This window comes from Spea bombifrons, chromosome 10 (assembly GCF_027358695.1).
Source record: "Spea bombifrons isolate aSpeBom1 chromosome 10, aSpeBom1.2.pri, whole genome shotgun sequence".
Taxonomy (NCBI): Eukaryota; Metazoa; Chordata; class Amphibia; order Anura; family Pelobatidae; genus Spea; species Spea bombifrons.
The window spans coordinates 25,117,656-25,133,352 of record NC_071096.1 but is presented as its reverse complement, the minus strand read 5'-3'; the positions used below and the strand labels follow the sequence as shown (position 1 = coordinate 25,133,352).

Genomic DNA, 15,697 nt, shown 5'->3' with positions numbered 1-15,697 from the left:
ACAACAAGAAGGAATATCTGGGTGGATGAATACTTGATGAAGTATAAGGACAGGTTTGAACTCAAGCAGTATCCTCCTTCCAAGTGCTCCAGGTATGAGACTGAGTAGATGAGTAGAAGCCGAGGAAAATCTTCTGTTATATGGATTATGTATTACAGATTTAGGGATCATGAAATGCTAATTGGGAAACAGTTATTAGAGTAGACAAGTATTGCCTCTGAGTAATTTATAATAATACCTTTGAACTACGCTGTGTATGAAAGTATGCAAATTCAATTGATAGTAAGGAAATTGATATGACTTTACCAAATGGATTTCAAATACCTTTATATATCCACTGGACTACTTAGGTATATACAATGTCATACTGTCACCATAAAGGAACCCAAGCATTATTTAGAAAAAATGATTTTCATGCAAATTTTGAAAAGTAATCTTATAACCATCTGATTATTTTTTTTGTTGCTAAAACCAAAAAAAAAACAATTACAGTTCCCTCCACTAATATTGACACATTTGGTAATTGAACAAAGAAGGGTGTGAAAAATTGTCTTTATTGTTTAATCTTTTGATTTTTTTCCCCAAAAATGCACACAAATACTCTGCTCTTGAGGATATCAAACAATTGCAAACAACACAGGTTTAGCCAAAAAAAAATCATATATGTGTGGCACAATTATTGGCACCCATTTAGTCAATGCTTGACTACCTTGCTACCTCCCTTTGCCGAGAAAACAGCTCTGAGTCTTCTCCTATAATGCCTTATGAGGCTGGAGAATACATAGCAAGTGACCTGAGACCATTCATCCATACAGAATCACTCCAGATCCTTCAAATTCCAAGGTCAATGCTGGTGGACTCTGCTCTTCAGTTCACCCCACAGATTTTCTGAAGGGTTCAAGTCGGGGACTCGGATGGCCATGGTAGGACCTTGATTTGGTGGTTATTAACCCATTTTTGTGTAGATGTTTATGTATGTTCTGGTCATTGTCCTGCTGGAAGATCCAACCCTGACCTATTTTAAGCTTTCTAGCAGAGGCATGATATTATATATCCTATCAAAACATCCAAGTCCTCTGGCAGAAAAACATCCCCAAAACATTAAAGAGCCACCATATTTAACCATGGGCATGAGGTACTTTTCCAAATGGGTACCCCCAAGCCCACCTCTGGTGTTTATTGCCAAAAAACTTAATTTTGGTTTCATCTGGTCATAGAACCAGATCTCATTTGAAGTTCCAGTAGTGTCTGGCAAACTGAAGGCGGTTGAGTTTGTTTTCTGATGAGAGTCTTTCTACTTGAAAACCTTCCAAACAACTTGTGGTGATGTAGGTGACATCGTATTGTAGTTTTGGATACTTTTTGACCCCAAGACGCAACTTACTTTTGGGATTCTCCAGCGTAGAGATTTTTTGGCCGCTCAAACCATCCTCTTCACTGTGCGTTTACTGGAACTTCTTAATTGTTGTCCTGATGGTGGAATGGACATAAATTTAACAGTTGTTATTTTTTTAGATTAGATAATGATCAAACGGTTAAACACTCAAGACAATTTATTACAGCCTTCTTTGCTCATATTTACCAATATTAGTAGAGGGCACTGTATTGACATAATGTTATGTATTTGTTCTATCTTTGGCTGTTTGTGGCTGTTTAAGAGTAAAGTTTATTTTTAGTACTGCATGTATTTTTAGTAATTGCTTTAATTTGTTGGTGTGTTTCTTTATACAAATACTTTGGGAAATGGACTGATGTCTGGCAAAGTAAGCTGGTTATATTTAAAGTGTGGCGGGTACTGGGGACTGCGTGGGCCAGCCTTCTGAGGATTCTTTTGTTGTAATAGGTCGACAAATGTCAAATAATAGGCTAAACGTGTGATCTGTAATTAACTAATTGTATCAGTTTTCTATTTCTCAGTTCGCCCAAAAAGATTATCTTGAACATATAACTAAAATTAGGTACAACCTGACTTGGACCTGGCGTTCCCAGGCTACTTTTGTGGTGATTATTTTTTTCCTCAAGGGATCCATGTGCATCTTTGTAAAGATGTAAGAACCCACACGGGTTTAACTCTCTGGGGTGTAAACAATATAAATATTGAAACACACATCATACACACCTAACTTGAGCCTTGCAGACCATCACAGATTGTTACTACAACAGCAGACATAGTACATTATTAGTGACATTTAATATAATATATATTTTGGTGCATCTTTTAATAAAAGGATGACATTAAGCTCAAATACCCAACTGATTCAGATCCTCACTGTAAATAGTATTTCATTGTTTTAAGACACCCACAACTTATAGAAATTTAAGCTATAAATTCTGAATTTACTTATATATCTACATTTAGTAGATGACTACAATTTATATTAATATACGTACATGACTGGACAGCAACTGTCAACTTGAAAGTGGTAAGTTTTTTTTTAAGTGTTTGTTTCTGATCATAAAGATGTATTAGCTACAAAAGCAGTGATAAAAGAACTTGTTACCTTTCTAGTGGCTGCCTCCTGATGTCTGTTTGACAGTATTGCACAGTGGCTGTGCATGCAGACAGGTCGTTTTAGAAAGTAGCAAGTTCTTTCTTTTCAAACACTGCTCACACATTTCTTGTGGCTGGGTTTGGATAGACCCACTGGGTAAAAACAGTGACAAACTGTAATATGTCAGATTATGGGAACTGTAGGGTATTTCACATAGAAACACTTTTCAAGGTACAAGGAAGCTGGTGGCACTTCAATTTTCTTATATTAAGGGGAAAAAATATGTAAGAAGCATTTTGCTACAACGTCCCATAAAGACTCTTATTAATAGGCAAGAATAATAACCTAGTTGACAAATCTCAAGAAAGTAATAACTATATTAAAAACCCAGTAATTGTTATTTTGCTATGCAAGAATACATTTTATTTTAAAGTCCTTTTGAAATAAATGAACATATGATTTAAAAGAAATGAAAATGCATTGTTGCAATATATATTAATTGTTTGTAGAGCACAAGGATGAGAACATGTAATACTATAACAAGTATTCATTTTGTCTAGAGATTACAGAGAATGATATTTCATTATCAAAAAATGTCAACGTTCAGCTTGTACAGCAATCTGAACGATTTGATTAAAATACTTACCAAAATGAATAAAAATGTTCCTTTTAAATTTGTTAAATAACGTAAGAACATAAATTCCTATTTTATTTGCAATGTGTACTAGTATTGTGTAAGAGAGGGAGAGAGAGTGGTTTGTGGGCTTGTGAGGCTGATCAATTATATACATTCCATCCCTATAATATTCTATGTGTATTTAAAACATCAGATTTTTGCTTGAGGGCTCATAAAAATGCATCATGCAGAATCTCTGTGATTTTTTAATTCTTTGCAGATTAAATTTTATATAGGATTCCTTGATAATCTCTTTCCTTATATGATAAAATATAATGTTTTCACCTTGTAAAAGTTCTTTCATTACTATGGAGCCTAGTTGCTTTAATATGCGGACATGCATTTTATTCACTTAATGTAATGTACTGTTATGATAAAATGTATATTTATAACATTTGTATATATTAGATGCTGTAGGCGTTCACAGGGAACTTCCTGACATTGTTATGTGTTAGCTTAATGTATTGAGAAATGAATGAGCTGAAACTGCAATTCTCTAGCAATCTACTATATTTGTTAAAACCAGGCAACCTTGGTTTACAACAAACTGCAAAATCATTATATTCAAAACTATTAAATATTTATTCATATTTTCACTTCCAAAAACAATAAAAAGTGTTATTACATGAACGCAAACCAGCTTAAAATAATGATTTTCTTTTATTCAATAATAATATGAAAACTTAATGCCCTATTCTTCTGAAAACAATTGGTCTGTGGACAGAGAGGGAAACATAGCAGCAACTTTAGGAGGGTTAGACGAGAGATATTGCTGAAAGAGTTTTTACGTGTTAGAAATATAAGTGGGTAAATAACACAGATTTCTGGAAGATCAGCAGTTGTGAAAAAGATATTGGTCTTTGCAACAAATTAGCTTGTAATAAATAGACCAAAAGAGCCGAATGTTTTGATTTGTTGAAGAATACGTCATGAACAAAGCTGGGTCAGGAAAATTACAGCAAACATAGGCGTACTAACTGCAATATGACCATAGCAATTACAAATACAATTCTTTTCCTGGATAAAGGTGCAGGTGCAGTGGTTATGTAAATCACTTGCAAATGCAATGGGGTTTTTTCATATTATTAGCAGTATTAATACAGAATTTTGTGTCCAACAAAAAGCATCCATTTTTGCTATCGCTGGTTTATTAACAACATTTTCTAACATTTCTATAGGTGTTGGGAAGCATATAGTTCCAATAAGAATGTGCCAAGCTAATGAAACAGTTGTCACTGAATTTTTACTTCTCGGATTCCAAAATCTGAACAACCACAAGATTCTACTCTTCGTCGTTTTCCTGATAGTTTACATTGTGATTTTAAGTGAAAATTTTGTAATTATCCTGCTTGTGTCAGTGAGCCACTATCTCAAGCACCCTATGTATTTTTTCCTTAAGCACTTGGCCTTTGCTGACATCTTGTCCACATCAAATATTATACCAAACCTGCTACATGTCATATTGAGAGAAGGAAGTCATGTTGTGCCATGTCTTTGTATATTCCAGTATTACTTTCATTGCTTCTCTGGATTTTCCCAATCCCTAATTCTCATGGTTATGTCCTTTGACCGGTATCTGGCAGTATGCAATCCATTACGTTATACGTCCTTCATGAATTTTGAGCAATGTCTACGTTTGGTCATTATGTCATGGGCTGGAGCATTTATTCTCATCTCAAGTGAAATCATTCTGATGTATCAATTGCAGTTCTGTGGTTCAAAAACCATTAACCATTTGTTTTGTGACTTTGCACCGATTGTTGAGCTTTCGTCTTCTGACACTACCATACTCTCTTGGTATGATTTTTTACTATCAATGTGCTTCATATTTTTTCCATTTGTACTTGTTACTGTGTCATACATCTATATTTTTATCACCATTCTAAAGATATCCTCTATCACTGGAAGAAAGAAAGCCTTCTCTACCTGTAGCTCTCATTTAGCTGTTGTATGCACGTACTATGGAACACTGGTTGCTGTATATGTGCTACCGTCTGGAGAAAATTCATCAAATGAAAACAAATTTAAATCTCTGTTATATATTGTGTTGACCCCTATGATCAATCCCATTATTTACAGCCTAAGAAGCCAGGAGATCATGGGAGTCTTGAAGAAATTCATTCATACGGACATCTGGACAAGTAAATCATAAACAAAATCAAGGTTAATTTGGCTATTATGTTTTTGGAGACAGATTTCCTCTAAAATGAATTAACATAAAAAATGTAAAGCCTAAGTATGTATTATTTTCTCTTGAATGTTAGCATTATCACTTTATCATAAATTGTGCTAAAAGTTGACATAAACAAAATTACAAACTAAAAATGCTTGGCAGCCTTTTGGTTTACAATATAAAGGAACTTACACAAGCACATTAAGTCAAATATTAGCAAATTTCAGTCTCCAAAAGAATTACAGAGAGACTCACATGCAAATGGCTGTTGTTGGTATGGTGAGAATATAGTACAAAGGGTGTAATGCATTTCAGTGAATTTAGTGAAACATTTTTAGTGAACATAGCTTTAGTGCTTGTTTTCAGCTTGGTCAATCCAGACTACTGACATAATATTTTAAAAATAGAGGAGCGCCAGTAGCATACCTAAGGAGAGGGGTTGTCCAGGGAAGCAGGAACTTGGGAGTTTCCTCAGGCAGTGTGCAGGCACCACAGTGGTAAGCTGTGGGCCTGCGTTAGACAACCATCGCATATAGCCATATATTGCTTAGCCCGCCACTACGTCAAAGTACTTCAAGTTTGGTAAGACCTATCTCATTTCTAATGGCTATATTGCTTACCAATGAGCTGAATCAATGGGATTGCTCTGTTTTTTTAACTCAAATGCTACTGCCTTGGGGAACTGCTTGCTCTCAAAAACAAATTGTGCTCGAGTGTGTCTGTGCTGTTGTCCACCTTTGTGGTGTGCACTGATTGGTCTCTCTTTGTGCTAACTAACCTACTGATATATATTAGATGTGTGGCCAAACCCAGCCAATTGCTTTAAAGGTAACTAAGCATGACATCACCCACCTAGTCCAATAGAATTCCATACACATGATGGGCAGCGGTTCTCTCCAATTCCCAAAGGTGAACAATCAAAGAAATTGACTGACAGTTATTCTCACCAATCATTGATGTTCGTTGCCGCTCAGAACCACTCCTATTACTGGATCTCCTACCCGTTGTAATTCTTATTACTCACATTACACCCGGTTCAACAATGCAACTTGCTGGGCAGCACAGTGGCTAAGTGGCTTACATGTATTGCCCTGCAGCACCGGGGGCCAGGGTTCAAATCGCACCAAGGATACCAAAATCCATCAAGGCACCATATCCAAAAACAACAGTGCAAATTTGCATCATTTTAGCATATTCGCCATACACAGTTATACGCATCACAATTGAATAATTCCCTTCCCAAATATCCCTATCACAATATAAGTCTCCATAATATAGTCATACCTCCCTATAAAGTAAGTAAATCATTATCAAATAATCAATATAAAAAATCAAAGAGAGTCCTATTATTTTGAATCTACAAATAGGCTGAGAAGGAAAAACCTTCATTTAAGCCTAGAGGACTCAGACGTTTGAGTCTATAGATCCACTTGACTTCCTCTTTTAATAGTAATCGATCCAGATTCCCTTTTCGTGGACCAAGTTTAAGTTGGGAGATACCCCGAAACCTCAGAGACTCTAGATCTCCACCATGGAAAATATTAACATGACGGGCCAGAGATGTTTCTTCTTTCCTCCTAATAGTCCCCAAATGTTGGCATATCCGTCTACAGAACTCCTGGATGGTTTTCTCTATAGAAGTCAGAATTGTCTGACTTCATAATTCCTGCCATCCACGGGATTCTGAAATGTTTTTACAGTAGGTAGATATTTGCAAAAACTACAATTCCCACATGAATGTGAGCCAACTAGTTGGGATTTCAAGATTTCCTCCATCGCAGGGAGACAAAAGGCATTCTCTACCTGCAGCTCACATTTTACCATTGTCTGCATGTATTATGGAACTATGATTGCTATTTATATCATGCCCCCTGACAGAAATTCAATAAATGAAAATAAATTTTGATCTTTACTATACGTTCTAATGACCCCATTTGTTAATCCTATTATATAAACCATGCGGAACAATGAACTGCTAGAAGTCTTGAAGATACTAATTCAACAGAAACTGAGGACAGATGCTTCTAAATGTATGTTTTTTGTATATTTCATAATAATATTATAAATGGAAAACTAAAAGGTTTCCTGTTTAGGCCTCTTCTTTTTATTTATTCAGCAATGTCAGCAATTTAAAATAAAAAATAATAATTAAAAGGTGTGTTCCAATACTTTTGTATACAGTATACAGTGTATTTATGCTAGGAACATACAAGTGTTGTTAAGAATCTTTAAACATGATTTTATTATATTGTATATCATTATCAAATCAAAAAGTATCTGCATTCATATACATTGTATACAAACTGAAACCTGAATTGTATTACTTTAATATTACAGTTATGTTTGCAATTAAGATTAATACATTGAAAACAAATTATTTGATTTCTGTATTTATAATTGTATATATAAAAAATCAAGATAATGAGTATGTTTGTCTTAAAATAACATGTCATCAGGGAATGTGTTATGATTATTAATCCCTTTAGTAGATAAATAGCTTCAATGCTTTGAGTGTGCTAGGAAGTCTTCCTGTGTCTATGCATTTTGTAATTATACCCATGAGAATAATCTATTTATGTAGCTGCTGAACTCAGTTGAATTAGAACAGTGAAGTCCCTAGCAGTATAAACTGTTATGAAAACTTTTTTTTAATTTCTCTCTGTTACACAGGAATAATATATTTTAAATATTTTAAGTAATGAAAAAAAATATACAGTCCAATCTTTCCATAATTTACCAAACTGCATTATTTGCTCTGAAAAATAACCATCGTCTTATATTCGAGGTCATATTCTAATCAGACCTCAAATAGAGGTCTGACTACAAGACTAAGATCCAGATCCCCCGCAGCGCTGCAAGGGACCCGAATCCTCCTCTCCGGCAGCCTGTGGAGGTCTGTGCGATGCACGCAAACAAACTCTGCTGCTGCTGGCACTTCTGCCGGGGCTTCTATGACGGAGTGCCGGCGTCACATGACCTTCCGGTGCTCATTCCTAGAACCCCCGGCGGAAGTGCCAGCAGCAGCAGTGGAGTTTGTCTGCGAGCATTGCACAGACCTCCACAGGCTGCCACCACTAAACACCAAGGAATATAAAGCACAGGGGACAAGTTTAGGGAAGCACTGGTAAGTCGGGGGAGGGTAAGAGTGGCATATGGGGGGTATAAGGGCTTTCTGGAGGCAGAGTGGCATATAGGGGGTTAAAAAGAATGTCAGGGACACAGAGTGGCATATAGGGGGTTAAAATGAATATCAGTGAGGCAGAGTGGCATATAGGGGGGTAAAAGGAATATCAATGAGGCAAAGTGACATATAGGGGGTTAAAAGGAATATCAGGGAGGCAGAATGACACATAGGGGGTTAAAAGGAAAATCTGGGGGCAGAGTGGCATATAGGGGGTCAAGAGGCATATATGGGTGGCAGAGTGGCATATGAGGGAGGCAGAGTGGCATATAGTGGGTATAAGGCAAATCTGGGTTGGCACACAAAAGGAAATAAAAAAAAAAAAATAGGATTTTAAATTACCTTATTACATCCTGAATTTGACAACATAAGCTTCTGCTAAACGCTTACCACTTACAAAGAGCTAGCCACACATAATCTGGCAGAGCATAGTAGGAGTTTTATTCCACTGGTATAAATTTACTGCAAAGGGGGACAATCTGCTTTCTAGTTATTCCTTTGCATGAAGTTCCGCAGCAACTGAACTGCCAGAATACTTGCATAGAATCTGGATTGCATTAAAGGTGCAGTTCCACTTACACAAACATTTCTACTGCACAGCTGCAGTAATATCATTGTTGCCAGGTAAAATATTTTTGGAATATTTGTCACAAACAAAAGAGTTATTTGGCAAACTAAATTTTTTAGCACTATCTATCGATCTAGAATGTAAAATCACTGCCCAGAATTATCATAATTACCTTTTATTTATTAAACTCCAACAAATTACAGAGAGCTGTACAATTTAATTGGGGCAGCTAACACACAACAAATAAAAAACATGATGGGAGTTTCCCTTTAAACTGACTTGCTTGTGCATTAAAAGGGCACAATCTTAATTTGGCTGACTTATTTTACAATAATCAATTATTTTAATATTTAAAATGTGTTTAAACCATGTTTATACATGTCAGGTTCCCTCCTGCAACCACGTATCTGTCAGCACGCAGACAGCGATGCCCGTGGCTCCTGTTGACAGAGGCCAGATCAGGCTGTCGGCAGGCATTAAAGTGTCGAGCTTAAAAAAAATGCTCATCATATTCTTGATGAAGATCTTGGAGGGGGGCTAGTCCTGCTCCCTGGGTGGTAGTATGTTCTTATCAGTAGATCAAATTAGAGCATAGTTGTCAAGAGCAGGTGTACTTCAGACAGAATATCAGGAAAAATGGCTCAAATAGAGAAAAGAAAAAAAGCTAAACTCAATTTAATTCAATTTGTTTAAATAAAGTTTTAAATTGACTTTTGCCTTGAATAGGGAGCTGAGTCCCGCTCGCTAGGTATATATATATATTCTTGTTGTAACTGACGGTTTAGCGGCTGCCCCAGCGTGCTTGTTGTGGTTAGGCAGCAGTCCCGGTGTCGTATTGATGGGTTGTGGTTCGGCAGCAGTCCCAGTGTTCTTGTTGTGGATTGGCAGCAGTCCCGGCGTATTGATTGGTTGTGGTTTGGCAGCTGTCCCAGTGTTCTTGTTGTGGTTTGGCAGCTGTCCCGGAGTATTGATTGGTTGTGGTTTGGCAGCTGTCCCGGCGTTCATTGACGTGCTGCGGTGCTGTGATAAATGAATGCCGGCGAGGAGAGGGTGCCGAATGTGAGGTTAAAAGGTACGTGTTAGCCTGGGAAGTTACTAGCTCGGGCATTGCGGGCAAAGAGGACCGCCACCTTTATTCCTAAGGTGCGGGACTCCGGGGGCGTCCTCCACCATGAAACTAGTGAGATTGCGAAATGCTTTCATGATTTTTACACTACTCTCTATAATTTGCCTCCCGATCAGGCCACGCACGCGTCCCTGGCTGATCTTTCCGACGCCTACTTGGCGAAACATCTTCGTTGTAAACTCCCGCGGGACGCGCAACTTGACTTGGACGCTCCTATAACGCTGGAGGAGTTATCTGGCGCACTCAAGTCCATGCCAAGGGGGAAGTGTCCTGGCCCGGATGGGTTCACTCCCCTTTATTACCAGAAATTTTTGCCCGTTCTCGGGCCACGCTTGATTTCTCTTTTTGGTGCGATGGCCGGAGGTACCCCCCTGGACTTCCAGTCTAACACTGCACACGTCACGGTTCTTCCAAAGCCGGGGAAGGATCCTGAGCTCTGTAGCAGTTACAGGCCAATCTCACTCATTAACACCGACTTGAAGCTCCTGGCGAAGGTCCTTGCTTTGAGGCTGCAACCGTTTATTCCTAAACTGATACACAAGGATCAGGTAGGGTTCGTGCCTGGGCGGGAGGCTAGAGACAATGTCATTAAAATTCTGAATCTAATTACTTTGGCTAGGCATCAGGACACTCCCCTATTGCTGATCTCTATGGACGCTGAAAAAGCGTTCGATAGAGTATCTTGGCCGTTTTTGTTCAAACTCCTTGAGGCTGTGGGACTTGGTCCCGGCTTTATTCAACAGATTAGGGCTCTGTACACACGCTCTTCGGCACGGGTCCGTGTTAATGGGACCTTGTCGGACACGATCATGCTCTCCAATGGCACGCGGCAGGGATGCCCCTTGTCCCCTCTCCTGTTTATTCTTACGTTAGAGCCACTGGCTAATGCCATACGTTTTAATTCCTTGATTAAGGGGGTCACAGTACGGGGGACGGAGCACAAACTGGCTATTTATGCCGATGATATGTTGTGTTCTGTCACTGATCCTGGCGTTTCCATTACTCAGGTCATCTCCGAACTTGACATTTTTTCTTCAATTTCCAATTATAAAATTAATTTGCAGAAATCAGAAATTCTTGGTATTAACGTCCCTCCCGCCCTTAGCTCCCTCCTCGCCCATAGCCATCCATTCCGCTGGTCGGCCGACCGCATTAAGTATTTGGGGATTAATATCACAGCGGACCCCGCTGACCTGTTTACTCACAATTTTATGCCTCTTTTGACCTCATGCTCCGCGGACTTGCGGAAATGGTCCTATAAACATATCTCGTGGTTCGGTAAGATGGGGGTCCTTAAAATGAATATTCTACCGCGTTTATTGTATTTGATCCAATCTCTCCCCATTTTTGTTCCGAGGGCCTTTTTTAAGTCTTGCCGCAGGACCTTCGCCAGGTATATATGGTCCGACACATCGCCCAGATTGGCGTATCACTACTTGACTAGGTTTAAATCTGCGGGAGGTATGGGCTTGCCGGATATAGAGGGGTACTGGGTATCCTCGCACTTGCGGAGGGTGGTGGAATGGACGCATGGTGCCCCTGCGCTCTGGGTGCAGCTGGAGGCCTCTTTCTTTGATATTCCCATCTCGGTCGTGCCTTGGGTGGCGGAGAAGTTTTGGGTCCCTCTTGTGCGTCCGCATCCCACCATAGGACCCACCCTCACGGTTCTGAAACGAGCGCAGCGTAAATACAATCTCACTGCCTTTCTTAGTCCTCTCCTACCACTGTCCTTTAACCCAGCCTTCCCAGCTGCAATGACTGGTACGGTTACCCGCCCGTTTCTTTTACCAGGTGACAGGGTCCTTAGGGTTTCTAGACTATTGCGGGGGGGGCGCTTTCTTCCCCTGGCGGACCTCGTGCGGGACGTGCATCCGACCTTTAGGCTTCACTTTCTCTATCACCAGCTTAAGCATTTTGTTTCCTCTGTCGCCCCGCTTGGCTCGATGGATAGGCCTCTGACACCTTTCGAACTCATATGTGACGATCCCGCCAGCTCCTCTCATCTCCTGTCCCGGCTGTATAAAATCTTTATAGATGCTCAAACCTCCACTAAGCCATATTATTTAAGTCTCTGGGAGGGCGACCTGGGTTTGACGATGGAGGCGGCTGAATGGGATAAGGCTATTGCTTTGACCCATTGTTGCTCTACCTCCAGCAGGGTGCAGGAGTCCGCCTATAAATTGCTGACACGTTGGTATAGGGTCCCAGCGGTGCTCCACCGTTTTTTACCGCAGGTTCCACCTGATTGTTGGAGGTGCGGCTCCCCTGAGGGGACTTACCTTCATTTGTGGTGGGAGTGTCCTTTGGTGAGGCCCTTCTGGGAGGTTATTATTCGGATTATAAAACATGTGGAAGTTACCGATTTCACTTTTACTCCCGCTAGTGTACTTCTCCATGTCAATGATTCCCCCATTGGAGCATATAAACGTTCCCTCTCTATCCATCTCCTTAATGCTGCGAAGTCTGTGATCCCTAGATTCTGGAAGCAGGCTAAGGCCCCCCCGATTTCTGCATGGTTGAGTCGGGTGAATTTCATTCAGCATATGGAGGAGCTAGTGCACTCCTCGAGGGGTTCGGCGTATAAAAATGGGTTGAAGTGGTTGCCGTGGACTTCTTTTCTGGCCTCCTCTTCCTTTACTGCCATGCTAGGGGGTTGCTCCCTGGATTAGGTTTTGTTAACCTTACTTTACGTACTATGTTTCCTTGGGTCTCTCGCATGTTATGTTTTTATAATCTCCATACATACAGTTTGGTTTGGACCGCTTACCTTACCTTACCGTGCCTTGTGACGCTTACCTTACGAGTCTTCTGTGTGTGTCCTTTTTTAGGACATGTGTTCTGCTCCTTCATCTTCTGGTTCTCCGCCGGATAGCCCTTCCCCTTTTCTTTTGTCTTTTATTGTTTTCTCCGTTTTGGTTTGTATTTGAGTTACGTGCTCATTCTCCTATCTGTTACTCAAATGTCATGTTTGCACACCGCCTATGTACCTTTGTAGGCGCTGGTGACTTTCTCGTCTGTTGTATTGTATTTTTCCGATACAATACCTGGTCGCGCTTCTTATGTGTACTGGGGCACGTGTTATACGCTGTAATGTGACACTTATACTTGGCTGTACTTGTACTTGCCTCTCTTTTGATATCGGCCTGATGCCATTGACTGTGCATAGACCATTGCCATTGTATGTCTGTATACTACTGCTGACATGTCTGTATTTTGCTTTTATACCTTTTAATAAACGGAGAATTGAGAAAAAAAGGTACGTGTTTATTTTATCTTAAAAATAAATTAGATAATAAAATGAAAACGTTATTTTCGCAGTTGTAAAAACTTTTTTTTTTAATCAAGCATTATTAAGACGTACAAACGTACAAAATACGTAGCGAACCTTTCTTTAATTGTCACGTAACAGGAGGAGACGCTTTTCTGTAAAGCTCACACAGCTGCCAGACGGCCATTCAGGGCTCTCCTCCCACAGCTGCCAGACTGCCCCTCGGGGCCCCCACCACAGCTGCCAGACAGCCACTCGGGGCCCCCACCACAGCTGCCAAACTTCCCCTCGGCGCCCCCACCACAGCTGCCAAACTTCCCCTCGGCCCCCCACACATGCCTGATTTCCACTCGGGGGCCCCTTCCCACAAGTTCCTGTTCTCACTCGGGGCCCCCCTACAACTGCCACTTCCCCCCCAGCTGCCAGACTGCCACTGGGGCCCCCCACAGCTGCCAGACTGCCATTGGGGCCTCTCACAACTTCGAGACTGCCACTCTGGGGGCCCCCTCACAGCTTCCAGACTGCCACTCTGGGGGCTCCCTCACAGCTGCCAGACTGCCACTGTGGGGGGCCCCTCCCACAGCTTCCTGATTTCCTCTCGGGGGCCCCTCCCTGATGCCACTCGGGGGCCCCTCCCTGATGCCACTCGGGGGCCCCTCCCGGATTCCACTCGGGGGCCCCCTCCCTGATGCCACTCGGGGGCCCCCTCCCTGATGCCACTCGGGGGCACCCCTCCCACAAGTTCCTGATCTCCACTCGGGGCCCCCCTACAGCTGCCACTCGGGGCCCCCCTACAACTGCCACTGGGGCCCCCCACAGCTGCCAGGCTGCCATTGGGGCCTCTCACAACTTCGAGACTGCCACTCTGGGGGCCCCCTCACAGCTTCCAGACTGCCACTCTGGGGACTCTCTCACAGCTGCCAGACTGCCACTGTGGGGGGCCCCTCCCACAGCTTCCTGATTTCCACTTGGGGGCCCCTCTCGGATGCCACTTGGGGGCCCACTTGGGGGCCCCTCCCGGATTCCACTCTGGGGCCCCTCCCTGATGCCACTCGGGGGCCCCCTCCCTGATGCCACTCGGGGGCCCCCCTCCCACAAGTTCCTGATTTTTCACTTGGGGGCCTCCTTTTCACAAGTTCCTGATCACTTGGGGCCCCCCTCACAGCTGCCACTCAGGGCCCCCCTCCCACAAGTTCCTGATTTTCACTCGGGAGCCCCCCTCCTACAAGTTCCTGATTTCCACTCGGGTGCCCCTTCTACAAGTTCCTGATTTCCACTCTGGGGGCCCCCTTCCACAAGTTCCTGATTTTCCACTCAGGGGCCCCCTCCCGGATGCCACTCGGGGCGCCCCCTCCCGGATGCCACTCGGGGCGCCCCCTCCCGGATGCCACTCGGGTCCCCCTCCCTGATGCCACTCGGGTCCCCCTCCCTGATGCCACTCGGGGCACCTGATTTTCACTCAAGGGCGCTCCTCCCACAAGTTCCTGATTTTCACTCGGGGGGCCCCCTCCCACAGGTTCCTGATTTTTACTTGGGGGCACCCTTTCCACCAGTTCCTGATCACTTGGGGCCCCCTCACAGCTGCCACTCAGGGCCCCCCTCCTACAAGTTCCTGATTTCCGCTCGGGGGCCCCCCTCCTACAAGTTCCTGATTTTCACTCGGGGGCCCCCGTCACAGCTGCCAAACTGCAACTCGGGGGCCCCCTCCCAGACTGCAACTCGGGGGCCCCCATAGCTGCCAGACTGCAACTCGGGGGCCCCCCTCACAGCTGCCAGACTGCAACTCGGGGGCCCCTCTCACAGCTGCCAGACAGTAACACGGGGGGCACCCTCACAGCTGCCAGACTGCAACTCGGGGGCCCCCCTCACAGCTGCCAGACTGCCACTCGGGGCCCCCCCACAGCTGACTGGCCTTATAATGTGTATATATATACCAGCAATGTATGTATTATATATATAAATAAACTTAGTACCATTTATACGTTACGCCTCAGAGTAGCTGTGTTCGGCCAATCAATAACAAATAATTAATCACACTGAAGTACTACATACGGTGCCGCAGAGTATGTTGGTTCTTAATAAAGGTTAATGTGTTATATAGTTGTGGTGTTGTTTTTGTTACACTGTGCATTCTAATTGATAACAAATATGTTTATATATATGTTTATATATTCAGCGTCGCTTCCCAGTGTTATTTCCTGACTGTTAAATTT

At 42.4% G+C, this 15,697-nt stretch overlaps 2 protein-coding genes across 2 annotated transcripts in view; both read left to right on the top strand.

Moving 5' to 3' along the window:
- LOC128467684 (putative neural-cadherin 2) overlaps positions 1–15,697 on the top strand; it is a 267,631-nt gene that overhangs the window by 126,735 nt on the left and 125,199 nt on the right. The window lies entirely within an intron of this gene.
- On the top strand, positions 4,376–5,357 carry LOC128467683 (olfactory receptor 478-like). Its single transcript, XM_053449361.1, has one exon. The coding sequence runs from the start codon at positions 4,376–4,378 to the stop codon at positions 5,318–5,320; it is 945 nt and encodes a 314-aa protein (XP_053305336.1). The 3' UTR covers positions 5,321–5,357.

Coding starts and splice junctions, on each gene's coding strand:
- LOC128467683 (XM_053449361.1), top strand. CDS start 4,376: ATGTGCCAAGCTAATGAAACAGTTGTCACTGAATTTTTACTTCTCGGA.